Source organism: Ursus arctos, unplaced genomic scaffold (assembly GCF_023065955.2).
Source record: "Ursus arctos isolate Adak ecotype North America unplaced genomic scaffold, UrsArc2.0 scaffold_11, whole genome shotgun sequence".
NCBI lineage: Eukaryota > Metazoa > Chordata > Mammalia > Carnivora > Ursidae > Ursus > Ursus arctos.
In genome coordinates this window covers 9,822,842-9,838,961 of record NW_026622775.1, presented here as the reverse complement: position 1 = coordinate 9,838,961, position 16,120 = coordinate 9,822,842, and the positions used below count along the sequence as shown (strand labels likewise).

Genomic DNA, 16,120 nt, shown 5'->3' with positions numbered 1-16,120 from the left:
GCCAGTAAAATCTTTGTTTCTATTGGTTGTGACTTTCTTTTCTGTATCACTCTTGGGCCTTTTTACCTTTATAGAACCCCCCTTAATATCTCCTGTAGGGCTGGTTTCGTGGTTATGAAATCGGGCAATGACTGTCGATTCTGAAATGTCTTTATTTCTCCATCAATTCTGAATGACGGCCTTGCTGGATAAAGGATCCTTGGCTGCATGTTTTTCTCTGAAAGAGCTTTAAAAATGCCCCCCCCCCACCCTTTCTCTCATTCCAGGTCTGTGTAGACAGGTCTGACGTAATTCTGATGCCTTTGCCTTGGTACGTGAGAAATTTCTTTGCCCTGGCCACTTTCAATACTGTATCTTTGGATCTAATATTTGCAAAATGCACTATGACGTGACATGGCATAGGTTTGTCGTGGTTGAGCTTGGGAGGGGTCCTCTCTGCCTCTTGGACACGAATGTTTGTTTCCCTCACTAGATTAGGGAAGTTTTCAGCTACAATTTGTTCAAAGATCTCTTCTAGACCTCTGTTTTTCTACACCCCCTCAGGGATGCCGATGATTCTGACATTGGATCGTTTCATTGAGTCAGTAATCTCCCGTAACCTACATTCGTGGGTGTGGATTTTTTTAAGACCATCTTCTACTTTCGTTTTTTCCTCTATTAACCCATCCTCCAATTCACTAATACGTTCCTCTGTTTCGGTGACCCTGGCCGTCAGAGCCTCTAGTTTTGCCTGCATTTGGCTCATAGAATTTTTAATTTCTGTCAGATTCGCTCTCATTTCCATACTTAGGGATTCTATATTCTCAGTAACCTTTTCCTTAATACTTTTTTCAATTCTACTCATCATTTTGACCATCGTTACTCTGAATTCCATTTCTGATAATTTGGTTACATCGATATCCATTATTTCTGTGGCAGAGGCCACAGACTCACTGTCTTTTCTTTGCTGTGGGGGGCTTCTTCTTCTTGTCATTCTGATAAGGAGAGGTTGCGGGGTTGTCCAGAGCCCAAATTATTGACTGGGACCCAGGCCGTGCCCCTTGTTTTATCGGGATCTTAGGGATGTGGGCTTCTTCTTTAAAGATTTTATTTATTTATTTATGTGGCAGAGAGTCAACCAGCGAGAGAGGGAACACAAGCAGGGGAGTGGGAGAGGAAGAAGCAGGCTCCCAGCGGAGGAGCCCGATGAGGGACTCCTTTCCGGAACGCCGGGATCACACCCTAAGCCGAAGACAGGCGCTCAATGACTGCGCCACCCAGGCTCCCGGGTTGTGGGCTTCTTGATTTTTCAGCCTGCCTTCTGTGTTCTGGGGGAGGGGCCTGCCGCGCCGATACTCAGGCAACCCTGTTTGGGTAGAGTCTCCGTGTCCCCTGCGAGGGGGGATGGGGATGGGCACTCCCTGAGCCGGTATTTCCAGGCTTTTGTTCTCTGGCGGCTTTCCCTGGCGGTTTGCTGTGCCTCTTCTGAGAGTCAGAGCAGCAGCAGCCGAATTTCAGCCTCGTGTCATAGAACAGAGGGATCGCGGCCCGTTCTCCACTGATGTTCTGGCCACTTTAACTCTGTTACTGTTGGTGCTGCTCAACCCTGCAGCGTCCCGGGATGTGCGCCCCACACCCGGTGCCCCAGCCCTCACTTCCAGGGCCGGCGCGTCTCTGTCCTTTGTGTTTCTAATGCCACCAGCTGCCAGCCGCCCCCATGCGCGCCCGGATCTCCCGGTCTCAGTCTATTTCCGGTGAGCACACCAGGATTCCGGTGTTCCGTGAGAAGCCTGGTGGCGCGCGCTCCCGGCTCGGGGTCTCAGTCTGCTGTTTCGCGGGTTTCTCGGTCCGTGAGTCCGCCCGCTCTCCCGTGCAAGTGGCTACCGCTTCCCGGTGCCCGAACGCGGCGGCTCCCTCCCCCTTCCGTTTATCTTCCGATATCTGTGCGCGGTTTCACGGCTCCCCGCTTAGTACCTCAATACTCAGCGCTGGAGATGTTCGTTTGTAGAGATCCAGATGCATCATCCTGCGTCTCAGGCTGATTCCGTGGTTGTTTAGGCTGGTCTGGTACCTATCCAGCTCGACTCAGGGGACCGGCTGAAAAAGGGGTCCCCTACTCCTCCGCCATCTTAAATCCACCCCCTGTTTTCCTTCAGTAAATACCCAGAAGTGGAATTATTGGATTGGATGGTAACTCTATTTTTAGTTTTTTGAGGAACCTTCAAACTGTGTTCTCTAGTGACTGCACCAGCTTACATTCCTGCTAACAGTACACAAAGGTTCTCTTTATTCCACATCATCACTAACACTTCCTATTTTTCTATATTTTTTATACTGGACATTCTGACTAGTGGTAGATGATATGTCATTGTGGTTTGATTTGCACTTTTTTTCTGATGATTAGTGATATGAGTATCTTTTCACATGTCTTTTGGCCATCTGTTTGTCTTCTTTGGGAACATCGTCTATTCAGTACCTCTGCCCATTTTAATTGGGTTATTTGTGCGGTTTTTTTTTTTTTTTGGTGTTGAGTTGTATGAATTGTCAGATGTATCATTTACAAATATCTTCTCCCATTCAGCAGGTTGACTTTTTATTTTGTTGTTGGTTTCCTTGCTGTACAAAAGCTTTTTAGTGTGATGTAGTCCCAACATGTTTTTGCTTTAGTTTTTCTTGACTGGGGAGACATATCCAGAAATTATTGTTGAAGTTGATGTCCAAGAGATTACTGCCTATGTTTTCTTTTAGAAATTTTATTGTTTCAGGTCTTATATTTAGATCTTTAATCCTTTTTGGGTTTATTTTTGATATGATGTCCAGTTTCATTCTTTTTCATATAGTTGCCCAATTTTTCCAACACCATTTTTGAAGAGACTATTTCCCCCCCTAGTATATTCTTCCTTCCTTTATCATAGATTAATTGACCACATAAGTGTGGGCTTCTGTCTGGGCTCTCTATCCTGTTCTGTTGATCTATGTGGCTATTTTTGTGCTAGTTCTATACTGTTTTGATTACGATAGCTTTGTAGTACAGTTTGAAATCTGGGATTGTGTTACCCCCAGTTTTGTTCTTCTTCCTCAAGATGGCTTTGGCTATTTGTGATCTTTTGTGGTTTCATACAAATTTTAGGATTATTTGTTCTTGTTCTGTGAAAAATACTATTGATATTTTGATACCAATTGCACTGAATCTATAGATTGCTTTGGATAGTTTGGATTTTTTTAACGTTAATTCTTCCAATCCATCAGCATGACATATCTTTCCATTTGTCTGGAATTTCTTCATCTTCTATTTCTTTCATCAATGTCTTATAGTCTTTAAAGTACTAGTGTTACACTTCCTTGGTCAGGTTTATTCCTAGGTATTTTATTATTTTTGGTGCAATTGTAAATGGAATTGTTTTCTTAATTTCTCTTTCTGCTCTTCTGTTATTAGTGCATAGAAATACAACAGATTTCTGTATATTGATTTTGAACTCTGCAGCTTTGTTGAATTTATTAGTTCTAGAACTAATAGGTAACCATAGGTACTTTTAATCAGTTTTCATCACCACACAGTTCTCTTTATTTATTGTAATATTTAAAATTAGTTTAGTGCATACCTACCTATATGGAACCATGCCAGATTCAGTAAACAAAGAAAACACAAACATCTTCGTGCCATTTAGGGAATTATAATATTTTATAATAATGAGCAAATATAAAGCAGGCATTTATACAAAAGCATTAATACATGGAATTTTATAAATTGCATTTTAATGTTGCCTTATGGGAATTAACCTATAGCCCAGATCTTGCTAAAATTATTCTTATACTGGCAGATTTAAGGAACTTTTAGAAGTATGCTATTATTTCATAACAAGATCCTCCACAAGTGATAACAAAAAGGTGAATTCTTCAATATTTTACTTCCAAATTTAAAAACTTCCTATTTTTTGAGAATTTAGAGAGGTAAAAGGGAATAACTGTTAAGTGAGAACAAAAAATACTATATTTTTAATTAATTAAGATGTAGGTTTGAATCTAGATCAGATTAGAAGTAAAAGGCTAAATATGAACACAAATTCTTTTAATGGATTTTAACGTATGTTAAATATGGTGATGTATGAGTTACAAATTATATCCTCACATATTAATTTAGGTATAGAAAAATATGTGTTAATAGTATAGAAAAATATGTGTTTTTAATGATTGAAAAATTTAATATTTTCACTTAGTTGGGTTTTAAAACATTTGAAATTCTGCTTTGGTCCCTAAGCATGACATGCTGTCGTATTTTTCATTAAGCTATTTCTAGTGTCACAAGCTTGCCTCACATGGCTTTGAATTATAAGACCTATATAAAGTAAGAGAAAGGCTGATGGGAAATTAATCTATGAAGTGAAAAAATAAGGTTTTAAGTATCACTATCAATCTTGTGAGGAGTGTTTATAAATTAACACAATCTTTAGTATAAAAATTACTAATATTTTATGATCATATATCTGTTTATATCAATAGTCTAAAAATTTCCTTTAAATTGAGTGATTGACCTCCTTCCTGGTCAAGTATGCATTTTGCACTTCCTGGTACTTTCTATCACAACCAGGGAAGTTTAAAGTGAGTGGAAGCATTTCTCAAACATTCTGTATTCAAAGCACAGCAGAAGGGCGGGAGAACTATCAATTCATTCATTGCATGCGACATAAAGTAACTCTAATCTGTGCCTCAGTGGGCTAAACTATGGCCATAAGAAACACTTGGTCTAAACAGCTCACTCTTAAAATCCATCTGAGCAAATGATAAACTATTCTCCATTTAGATTTCAATGTTTGATATTCTCTATATTAACAAAGTCAATGAATTGCAAGTCTATCATACTAACAATTTTAGCTAAAGTTAACAAAAATTAAGGATTCTGTCTCCTCAAATGATTCATAAGACTTTATCACATTCAAAACTTCTATTTCTTTACTCTTTTTTATAGCAGCAACTGTTACAAGTAGTACGATGCCAAAACTCTAATTAAACCTGATGATCCTTATACCCTTTAAGACCTATACATTATGATGGTGTCCCAGAGATAATGCACATATATAAATACACACAAAAGTTGGCATGCACTTCAGCAGAAATATGAAAGCACTGAAGTTCACTAACATTATATTAATAGGGACTGAATTAAATTATTCACCTAGTCACTGCTCTGGGGAAGTGGCATAATACAGTGCAAGTTAAAGGAATCCAATCTCTGACTTTAAGAAATTAATAATCTAGGCAAGCAATGTTTTCAAGAATATATAAAAATATATAAATTTAGAACACTGTAAGTATAAACCCACAGGTATTATTTTTAAGAAGAAAGAGATCCTGATATTTATGAAGTACTTACTATCTGCAAGTCATGATATTAAGTGCTGTAATAAATCAATCTCATTGACTTTTCACAAAGACCCAATGAGATAGATATTTACATCCCCATTTTAAACCGGAAACCAAGATTCAAAGCAGTTGACTTGTCCAAGATCACATAGTCAAGTAAATGGCAGAAGTAGGGACTCTACTTCTGTATTTATTGATACCAAATATACACTTTAACCATTTCACAACACTATTTACTGCATGATCAGTGAAACCTTTATTATGGGATACGTAAATGAGACATTTGGAAAAGGTTCTTTTAAAAAAATACCTTTAATATTTATTTGCTTAATAATAAATTAAGCAGCTATCTGTAAAACATACTATATTGTGGAAAAATAAACCAAATAAATACACCTCACACTCTAAGACAGAATCTGTTATTTTACTTCACTTAGTTAAATATCTAGAGACCAAATAGGAATCAATTCTTACATTATTGATCCAGAATATTTTAAAATTAGACTGCATATCATAAAATTGTGCAAAAATTATATGATTTCATACAGTGAAAACGTTTGTTAGTATCTGCAACAAAGATAATTCCTTGGGAAGTAAGTTGTTATTTCTTTCTTTCTTTTTTTCACTTGCGGCATGACAAACGGTTTTTACTATGCCTTGAACACTGCTAACAAATTTTCTTAAGAGAGGATGAGAACTTTATATTAGTTTTAAGTTCTCAAGTCAAGGTTCTATTGTGTTAATAACTTCATTATTTAAGTTTTAAGAAATATTGTTATCAAAATAGGAAATATGTATGTTCATAATATTTATATTAAAAATGTAAGTATACAAAAGTAATTACACAGTGTTAGCTCAACTTTTAAAAAATAAGTAGAAAAAGATTTAAAAGAAAAATACCAAAATGTTTCCACTCATTAGCTCTAGATGATGATCTTTGTTTTTATTTTGTTTTGCTTTCTTTTTGAGGTTCTTATATCACTGGTTTGTGCTTTTTTCCCACTTATTCAAGGATATGTTACTTTTCTAATCAGAAAAAAAAATTAACAAACTTCATCAGTTAAATTTTAAGCTCAATTTTAGATTCGTATGCAAGAATATTTTTAAGAATTAAAAAAAAAATCATCTCTGTTCAGGTTTCCCCTGTGCATGCAATAAGGAGGAGAATTATCAGGTAATACTTTTAAAACAAAAATATGTTGTCTCAAATGAAGTCTGTTTATTCATTTCTCACCATGTGCTAGCAATCCTAAACAGTGTCAGTGAGGAAATGCCCCTAAGTTCTAAACTATCTGCACCTGGGTCTATCACACCTACTCCAACTCATCCCAACCCCAGCCACATTGCCTTCGATGTAATTTAGACTATGGTCATTTCTTTTTACTATTATTAAAACAATGCAAAATAGGATTTATGTATCAGTAGTAAGAAGAATAACAAGAAACTGACAAATATAACCTTAAAGCCAATACGAAATATTCATTTAAACCATTTTTAACTTTATGTTTTATAGGGACTGAAGAGGAAGATGAAGGAGATGACCTTTTGCTTAGGTCTGTAGATGAGTTCTGGTGGTTTCCTCATATGTGGAGCCATATGCAGCCTCACCTCTTCCACAATGAGTCATCTTTAGTTGAACAGATGATTCTCAACAAGGAATTTGCACTGGTGAGCATATTTTATTGCAATATTTTCATACTATGAATTGTGATATATATCAGTGGGTTGTAAAATCAATTTACTGGGTTGAATACAACAGAAATAGAACAGACGATATCAGAAAGCGCATCACACATATTAGGGTACATATTGTTTTGTGTTACTTTGTTCAGGCTTGTGTGTGTACGTGTATAGGGCCGTGTTGTAGTATAAAATGTATTTCAAAAAGTTGATCATTGTCAGAAAGTTACCATCTTTTGTTTTATGGAAGAATTATTCTTGCACCTATGAGGAAGAAATACAGTACTTTCTCTATTGTATTCCTGATACATTATAATTACATCCCAAAAAGCATTTATAGTAAGGAGAAATGAATGGATGGATGAATCGAATCATTAGAGCAATGACTGAGAACCAGAGGTTCTCAAACTGCAGCATGTAACCTTTTCACCTAAGAGATTTTTTAAAACACAGACTGCTGGGCCCAATTCTGAAGTTTCTGATTCAATAGATCGTTAGAGAGGCCTGAGAATTTGCATTTCTAACAAATTATCAGAGGGCCCAGAGGCCAAATCCGGCCTGCTGCTTGCTTTTTCTTGTCCCTGAGCTAAGATACTTTGGATCCTTGGAGGGTTTTTTTTGTTTGTTTGTTTGATTGTCATTTTTAAATGATCGGCTAACAATCAAAGGCACGATAATACTTTGTGACATAAAGGTTATATAAAATTCAAACTTTAATGAAAATAAATACAGTGTTGTTGGAATACTGCCACACTCTTACCTTTATGTGTTGTCTACAGCTGCTTTTCTCTACAGCAGAGTTGAGTAGTTGCAAAAGAGACCACATACGGCTCACAAAGCCTAAAATATCTACCTTTACTGAAAAAGTTTGCCCTCCCTGCTCTATATTAGGTAAACCGTGCATCCCTGCAACGATTTAAAGAAAAGCATTTTTTTCCCCCAGAAAAACACTCAGATGCCCATTCTCACATCTTCACACGGTGGGAACAGATAGTCACAAAGGGTATATGGATCACCCAAAGACCCTGGGCCTCAGTTAAACCTATCTTAAAATAAACAGTTTTCATTTAAAATAAAGAATTAATTTGCACTGCATGATTGTTAATGTTTCATTTTTTTTTTAAACCACATTAGGAGGCATAGACCTAAGGCCAAATGAGCACTACGATATTTTAGGAAGTTATGCCTAGTTATTATGTTAATGGTTCACCATTCTTTCCATCTCTAAATCCCCAGACCTGTGTCGGATCTGGGCATAGTATCCTTACGAGTAAGTGTGTGTACTGCAAAAAGCAATTAAGACCATGGACACAGGTACCAGAATGCCTGTGTTTAAATCCCGACCTTCTGTCATTGGCTTCCTTGATCTTGAACAAAAATTACTTACCCTGTGTCTCCGTCTCCCTATCGGTAAAAATGAGGATAATAGTAACAACTACCTCATAGGACTATACTGATACATATTTGAGGATATGATATATATTTGAGGATACATGCTTAGAGCAGTGCCTGCAATACAGTAAGCACTCAATAGGTGTTAACCAATTATGATGTTCCAAAATCCAGACAAGTACGCAGTTATGTTTCGCTGTATAAAAGCCAAATATTTTTTTAAATCACATAACTTTCAAGAAATGTCTAATAAATTTTGTACTATTTCATAGCATTGTAAAATTAAGTAAATATTCCCTTTTCAAAAAATAAACTTACCTTGAGTAAGCATGCCGAATTCTCTCTTTGCAGTTACCTTGATAATAAACTGTTTATCATTTTACTTAAACCTCCCCTACCTCACTTTCACTGTGAAGGCTTGCTTTTTAAGCATGTGGGTTATATTTCATAATGGTTGATTTCACCTGTTTGTATAATTTCTTTTTTAAAAAAGCGATGCCAAAAGCACTGGGAAAGACTCAGATGTAATTGCTTTGTAATGAAATGTTGAAAGCTATTTAGAGTTCATTCAGAGCAATTACATTTGTTTAGTCAGTGTGGCTAGATGCTAGACTGAAGCCCATAAATACATTTTGTAAAAAATAATCTTATTATATGTTGCATAGGCAAAAGATTACAACTAAAATGAGGTCTATTAAACACACATACTGAAATGACATTGCTCTTTTCCTTCTGGAGTTCACCTCAAAACTTCCTAGGACTCTTCAAGCAGTGACATTCAAAACCCATCTTTAGCTGTAAACATAGGATGACAATAAGTGTGTTGTCCAGATAACCAGGGAATGTATTTCTTTCCTATTAAATTATTATCTTTCCACATCCAGATGACACTTCAAAGCCATCAACAGTATCAAGATGGGATAGAATAGCAGAAAGCTCTGCATGAGATATTGGCAGGCTATATTTTAGTCCTGACTGCAAGTAACAAGTTCTAATACAGCTGGCATCTCATTTAATGTCTTCATGCCTCGGTTTCCACCCCCGAAATAGTAATGATTTCTTCTTTCATTCTCTTAAACACAAAGTTTTTAGATAATTAATTTACATCAGCTCATCTGCCAACCAAAAGCACTAGACTGGATAATCCACTGATCGATTCCATTTCTAAAATTCTGTGATCATTGAGAACATCGCTCCACAAATCTGTAATGAACATCTTGAAATACTCATCTACTTGCAATTGAAGCAATTATGGAAAGACATTTTCAAACTAAATGACCAATTTAAACTGAAAAAGTCAAAAGTGTTTAAATCTCTTTTTTTTTTTTATTCCAACCTGATATTCTTTGGTAGGACCTTGGCTGTCAGAGGGGTTATCAGTCAAAAGCACAGTTATTCTCACACCTACAAAAATGATTCAAATGACATGTTAATAATTTTATATTGATGTTTCAAAAGCAGTTAAACAATCAGAATGGTTTTATTTGTAGTGTTTGTCCAAATTCTGTATGGATAGAGTTCATTTTCTGTTGTAATATGTCTAAAAATCAAGAGAGAAATATATTGCAACACTGTTTCTTTACTGTTTCATCATTTTAGAAGAGCTTTCATTACTGTAAAGCATTGCCATTTCTTCTTTTTTTTGTCAATAACATTTTTTATTGAAGTATAGTTAGTAGTGTTATATTAGTTTCAGGCGTACAATATAATGATTCAACAATTCCATCCATTATTCAGTGCTCATCACAATAAGTGTACTCTTAATTCCCTATATCTATTTCATCCATCCTCCCAACCACCTCCCCTCTGGCAACCACCAGGTTGTTCTCTGTATTTAAGAGTCTGGTTTTTTTTGTTTTTCTCTTTTTACTTCATTTGTTTCTTAAATCATTCATCTGAGTGAGGTCATATGGTATTTGTCATTCTCTTCCTGACTTATTTCACTTAGCATTTTACCCACTAGTCCATCCCTGTTGTTGCAGATGGCAGGATCCCATTCTTTGCTGAGTACTATTCCATTGTGTATATATACCACACCTCTATCCATTCCTCTACAGGTGGGCACTTGGGTTGCTTCCATATCCTAGCTATTGTAATAATGCTGCAATAAACATAGGGGTACATATAGAGGGGTACTTTTTTTTAAATTAGTGTTTTCATTTTCCTTGGGTAGATACCCAGTAGCAGAATTGCTGAATCATATGATATTTCTATTTTTAGTTTTTTGAGGAACCTCCATACTGTTTTCCACAGTGGCTGCCTTAATTTATATTCCCACCAATGGTACACAAGGGTTCCTTTCTCTACACCCTTGCCAACGCTTGTTCTTTCTTGTCTTTTTGATTCTAACCATTCTTACAGTTGTGAAGTGGTATCTCATCATGGTTTTGATTTGCATTTCTCTGATAATTAATGTTTTTGAACATCTTTTCATGTGTCTGTTGGTCATTTGTGTCTTTTTTTGGAAAATTGTCTATTCAGGTACTCTGCCCACTGTTGAATCAGATTGTTTTTTTCATGTTGAGCTGTATAAATTCTTTATGTATTTTGGATGTTAACCCCTTATCGGATATATCATTTGCAAACATCTTCTTCCATTCAGTAGGTTGCAATGTTGTTTTGTTGATTTCTCTTGCTGTGCAGAAGCTTTTTATTTTGGTGTAGTCCCAAAGGTTTAATTTTGTTTTTGTTTCCCTTGCCTGAGGAGAAATATCTAAAAAAAAAAAAAAAAATGTTTCTATGGCTGATGTCAAGGAAATTACTGCTTTCTTCTAGGAGTCTTATGGTTTCAGGTCTCACATTTAAGTCCTTAATCCATTTTGAATACATTTTTGTGTATGGTATAAGAAAGTTGTCCAGTTTCATTCTTTTGCATATAGCTGTCCTGTTTTCCCAATACCATTTGTTGAAGAGACTATCTTTTTCTCATTGCATTTTCTTGCATCCTTTGTTATAGATTAATTGATCATATAATTGTCGGTTTATTTCTGGGCTCCCTAATCTGTTCTATTGATCTGTGTGTCTATTTGTGTGCCAATACTATCCTGTTTTGATCACTACAACTTTGTTCTTCTTTTTCAGGATTGCTTTGGCTAGCTGTAATCTTTTATGTTTCCATATAAATTTAGGATTATTTGTTCTAGTTCTATGAAAAATGTCATTGGTATTTTCATAGGCATAGTATTAAATCTATAGATTGTTTAGGGAGTATGGATATGTTAACAATATTGGTCCTTCCAATCCATAAGCACAGAGTATCTTTCCATTTGTGTCATCCTCCTTTACTTTTATCAGAGGTTTATAGTTTTTGGAATACAGATGTTAAACCTCCTTGGTTAGGTTTATTCTTAGGTATTTTATATTTTTGGTGTAATTGTAAATGGGATTGTTTTCTCAATTTCTCTTTCCACTACTTCCTTATTAGTGCAAAGAAACTCAACATTTTTCTGTATATTAATTTTGTAATGGTAATTCTGTAATTTGTGTCTTTACTCCATTCAGTTATCAGTTCCGATAGTTTTCAAAGCACTATTATTTCTAAATCCATGCACATCTATGTATGTGGTGTGAATGCATGTGTGTATATATAGGAGGTTATGTGTATGTATATGCTTATCCATGAACACATGTGTATACAGTGTATGAATGTGTTTATGTGTGCATATATATCTGTGTGCATGCCTATTACATGAACATATATGCCATGTGAGTGCCTGTATGCTTGTATATAGGTGTATAGGTGTTAGTTGAATGGTAAGTATAGTCGACCAAGATACATTAATTATAAGATACTAAACTTGTATGGCAGTAGGGAGGGGAAAATATATTTTGATTCTTTCCTTTAGTAAACTGTACATTTTTTGCTTTCCATCTTTTTTGCTTGACCATCTCACTAACTAGAAGCAATGCTTCAAAGATGACAACAAACAAAAGCTGTTTTGCTTGACCATTTTGCTTGACCATCTCACTAACTAGAAGCAATGCTTTTTTGCTTGACCATCTCGCTAACTAGAAGCAATGCTTCAAAGATGACAACAGACAAACAAAAGCTCAAGAGAATGGGAAACATTGGCTAACATTAAAGCACTTGATGAAAATGTTACCAAAAATCATTCCTGACTTAACCCACACCTCTCTTTCAAACCTAGAGAACAAGAGTGCCTGTAGCATAAACCAGGATTATTTCTTTTTATTTCACAACAGATTTGTGGAGAAAAAAAGAAATTAATACAGATCATTTTGTTGTTTTAAGTTTTGTGTATAGACTCATTAACATTTTCAAATGAATGAGTCCCTTCAGTTCACTAATAGTAGTAGTAGACCATAAATATCCTGAAGGGAAAAAAACAAAAAACGAAGAAAACTTGTCTTCAATGATAACTTTTCAATAATTATATATTTTTCTTGACATTTTGTTAAATAGTCATGCATCTTATTTATGAATAAGTAAGAATTCTTGAAATAAAGGCGTAAGTTTTTAAATCTACTTTCAAAATGCTACACATATTTATGAACTCTGTATATTTTTTTCCATACTTAGCTTTTCTGTTAAGAAAAATGCTGACATTTAAATTGTTCTCATAAAAACTCAGACTCATCAAAGAGTAACTATGGAAAATCTTTAAGTATCACTTATGTAGAGGATTTAATTAAAAAAATAAAATGAGTGTAATATTGGAATTCATGGCACAAAGATATAAAACAGAGCTGCCTTTCAATAGTTGCTATGCTTACGTCTTTACTAAATTACGCAGTATACAGACTTATGCTGTACAACAAATACAAAATATCAAAAAAACTGATAATTATAGTTAATAGGGTGTTTCAAAGATAGAAAATTTAGAGAAGGTAAGAATATTAAGTAGAAAATAAAATTGTGACCAAATATTGACTTAATGAAAGTTCACAAGGTAGCAAATAATGTATTTTGAACGTTCAATAATGAACAAGGCAGTCTTTGAACTCAGCAGAATAGATACTTACATAAGCATGAAGCATTTAAATAAAATATAAAGAGCAGAACATCCAAGCATAGACAAATTTGAAAGATTTTTGGCAATCGCATGAACTTTTGAGAGATTCTGAACTTTTATAAACCTAATCTCAGAAATGAGATCCCATCATTTTTACCATACACTACTCATTAGAAGATAGTCATGAACTAGGATGATCGGTAGGGGAAGAAAGGGATAAAGAAAGGGGGGGTAATCAGAAGGGGGAATGAAACATGAGAGACTATGGACTATGAGAAACAAACTGAGGACTTCAGAGGGGAGGAGGGTGGGGGAATGGGATAGACCGGTGATGGGTAGTAAGGAGGGCACGTATTGCATGGTGCACTGGGTGTTATACACAACTAATGAATCATCGAGCCTTACATCGGAAACCGGGGATGTACTGTATGGTGACTAACATAATATAATAAAAAATCATTTAAAAAAAAAAAAAAAAGAAGATAGTCATGAAGTCCAGCCCATCATTAAAGGGAGGGGAATTCAACAAGGTAACGAATACCAATAGGCAGAAATCATTGGAAGTCAAAAGTTGCCTTCACATCTAATTAGAAATAAGGGACATAGGGACTCCTGTATGATAGAAGTCACATTTATTTCTTCACTAATTTGAAAAATATTTGCATATGAACTAAACCATTGAACTCCAAGTCTTTATTCTGAAGCTTAATGCCAATTATATCCCACTAAGCCAAAAATATTGATTCATCTAACACTTCTCTTTTTTTCATCCAATCCATTGCCTTTAGTTGAAAATATATTTATGGCCGTTGAATTCTTATCACCTCTACTACTAAGTACTTAGTCTAAATTATAGTTGTATCTTTTTTTATCAGTTTTATTGATGTTGATATTAACATATACAATTCATCCATATAAAATTCAGTGATTTTTAGTATGTCCACAGATTTGTGCAAACTTCACCAGAAAGAACTTTAAAACATCTTTATCACCTCCAAAAAAAAGTCTGTACCCATTAGCAGTCATTCCCCTCTCTCCAGCTCCTCCAACCCTAGAAAATTATTAATTTACTTTCCATTTCTATAGATTTTCTTATTTTGAACATTTTATTTTATATAAATGGAATAATAAAATATGTGTGTGGTCTTTTATGATTGGCTTTTTTCATTTAACAAAGTGCTTTGAGGTCATATACATTGTAGCATGTATCAGTACTTTGTTCCTTTTATATCCAAGTAATATTCCATTGCTATGTTTATGTTATATTTTATTTATCCATTCATCAGTTGATAGACACATTTCTACTTTTTGGTTATTTTTTATATGTTGCTAGAAACATTCATTTGCAAATTTTTGCATGGACGTATGTTTTCATTTATCATTATACTTACCCAGGAGTGGAACTGTTGGGTCAGTGGTATTTCTATGCTTAACATTTTGAAAAACTGCCAGACTATTTCTAAATTGTCTACACCGGTTTACATTCCCACCAACAGTGCATAAGGATTCTAATTACTCAACATCCTTGTCAACCCTTGTTATTAACTGTCTTTTCCATTGTAACTATCTTAGTGGGTACAAAGTGGTATCAAATTATGTTGTGATTTGCATTTCCCTAATGGTAATGATGTTGGGCATCTTTTTATATGCCTCTCAGCTCTCACATATCTTCATTGGAGAAATGTCTGTTCAGATCTTTTCTCATTTTTTAGTTGAGTTAGTGACCTTTTGTTATTTACATGCAAGAAATTTTTGTGTATTCTTATACAAGTACTTTATCAGACCTATGATTTGCAAATATTTTCTCCATATGTGGATTGTTTTTTCACTTTCTGAACAGTGTCTTTTGAAACATAAAAGTTTTTAATTTTGATAAGTTCCATTTTATCTTTTTTTGTGTGCCTTTTACTTTTTGCATCAACCCTAAAAAGGCTTTGCTTAACCCAAGGTCATAAAAGTGTACTCCTATATTTGCTTCTATGAGTTATATAGTATGAACTCTTATGTGTGGTTATGTGATGCATTTAGTTAATTCTTTTGTGAAGTACAACTTCATTCTTTCACATGTAGATACCTGGTTGTACCTGCATTATTTGTTGAAAAGACTATTCTTTCCCCCACCAAATTGTCTTGGTACTTCTGTCAAAAATAAATTGACTTTAAATGTAAAGAAATATTTCTAGACTCTTGGTTCTATCATTTATCTCTATGCCTGCCCTTGCGCTAGATCTCATCATCTTGATTACTGTATATTCATAAGTTTTGATATTGGGAATTGTAAGTCCTCCAACTTTGTTCTTTTCTTTCAAAATTGTTTTGTCTATTCTGGGTCCTTTGCAATTTCATATGAATTTTAGAATCAGCTTATCAATTTCTGCACAATGGCTAGCTGGGATTCTGACAGATAGCATTGAATCCACAGATCAATTTGGGAAATGCTCCCATCTTAACAATATTAAGTCTTCTGATCTAGGTACATGAGCTGTTTTTCCATTTATTTAGGTCTTCCTTAGTTTTTTTTCAACAATACTTTCTAATTTTCAGAGTTTGTGTTCCACATTTTGATCAAATGCATTCCTAAGTATTGTATTCTTTTTGATGCTATTGTACATGGAATTGTTACTTAATTTCACTTTCACGTTTATTTTTATAGAGAGAAGTACAATTGATTTTTGTATATGGATCTTTTAACCTTCAGATTTGCTGAATTCATTTACTAGTTCTAGAGTTATTTT

The 16,120-nt window shown here is 34.8% G+C and overlaps 1 protein-coding gene across 1 annotated transcript in view; it reads left to right on the top strand.

The window, feature by feature from the left end:
* NDST4 (N-deacetylase and N-sulfotransferase 4) overlaps window positions 1–16,120 on the top strand; it is a 239,607-nt gene that overhangs the window by 111,647 nt on the left and 111,840 nt on the right. The window contains exon 3 of the mRNA XM_026499230.3: window positions 6,854–7,008. Coding sequence (XP_026355015.2) covers window positions 6,854–7,008 — 155 coding nt within the window. The remainder of the gene's footprint in view (window positions 1–6,853; window positions 7,009–16,120) is intronic.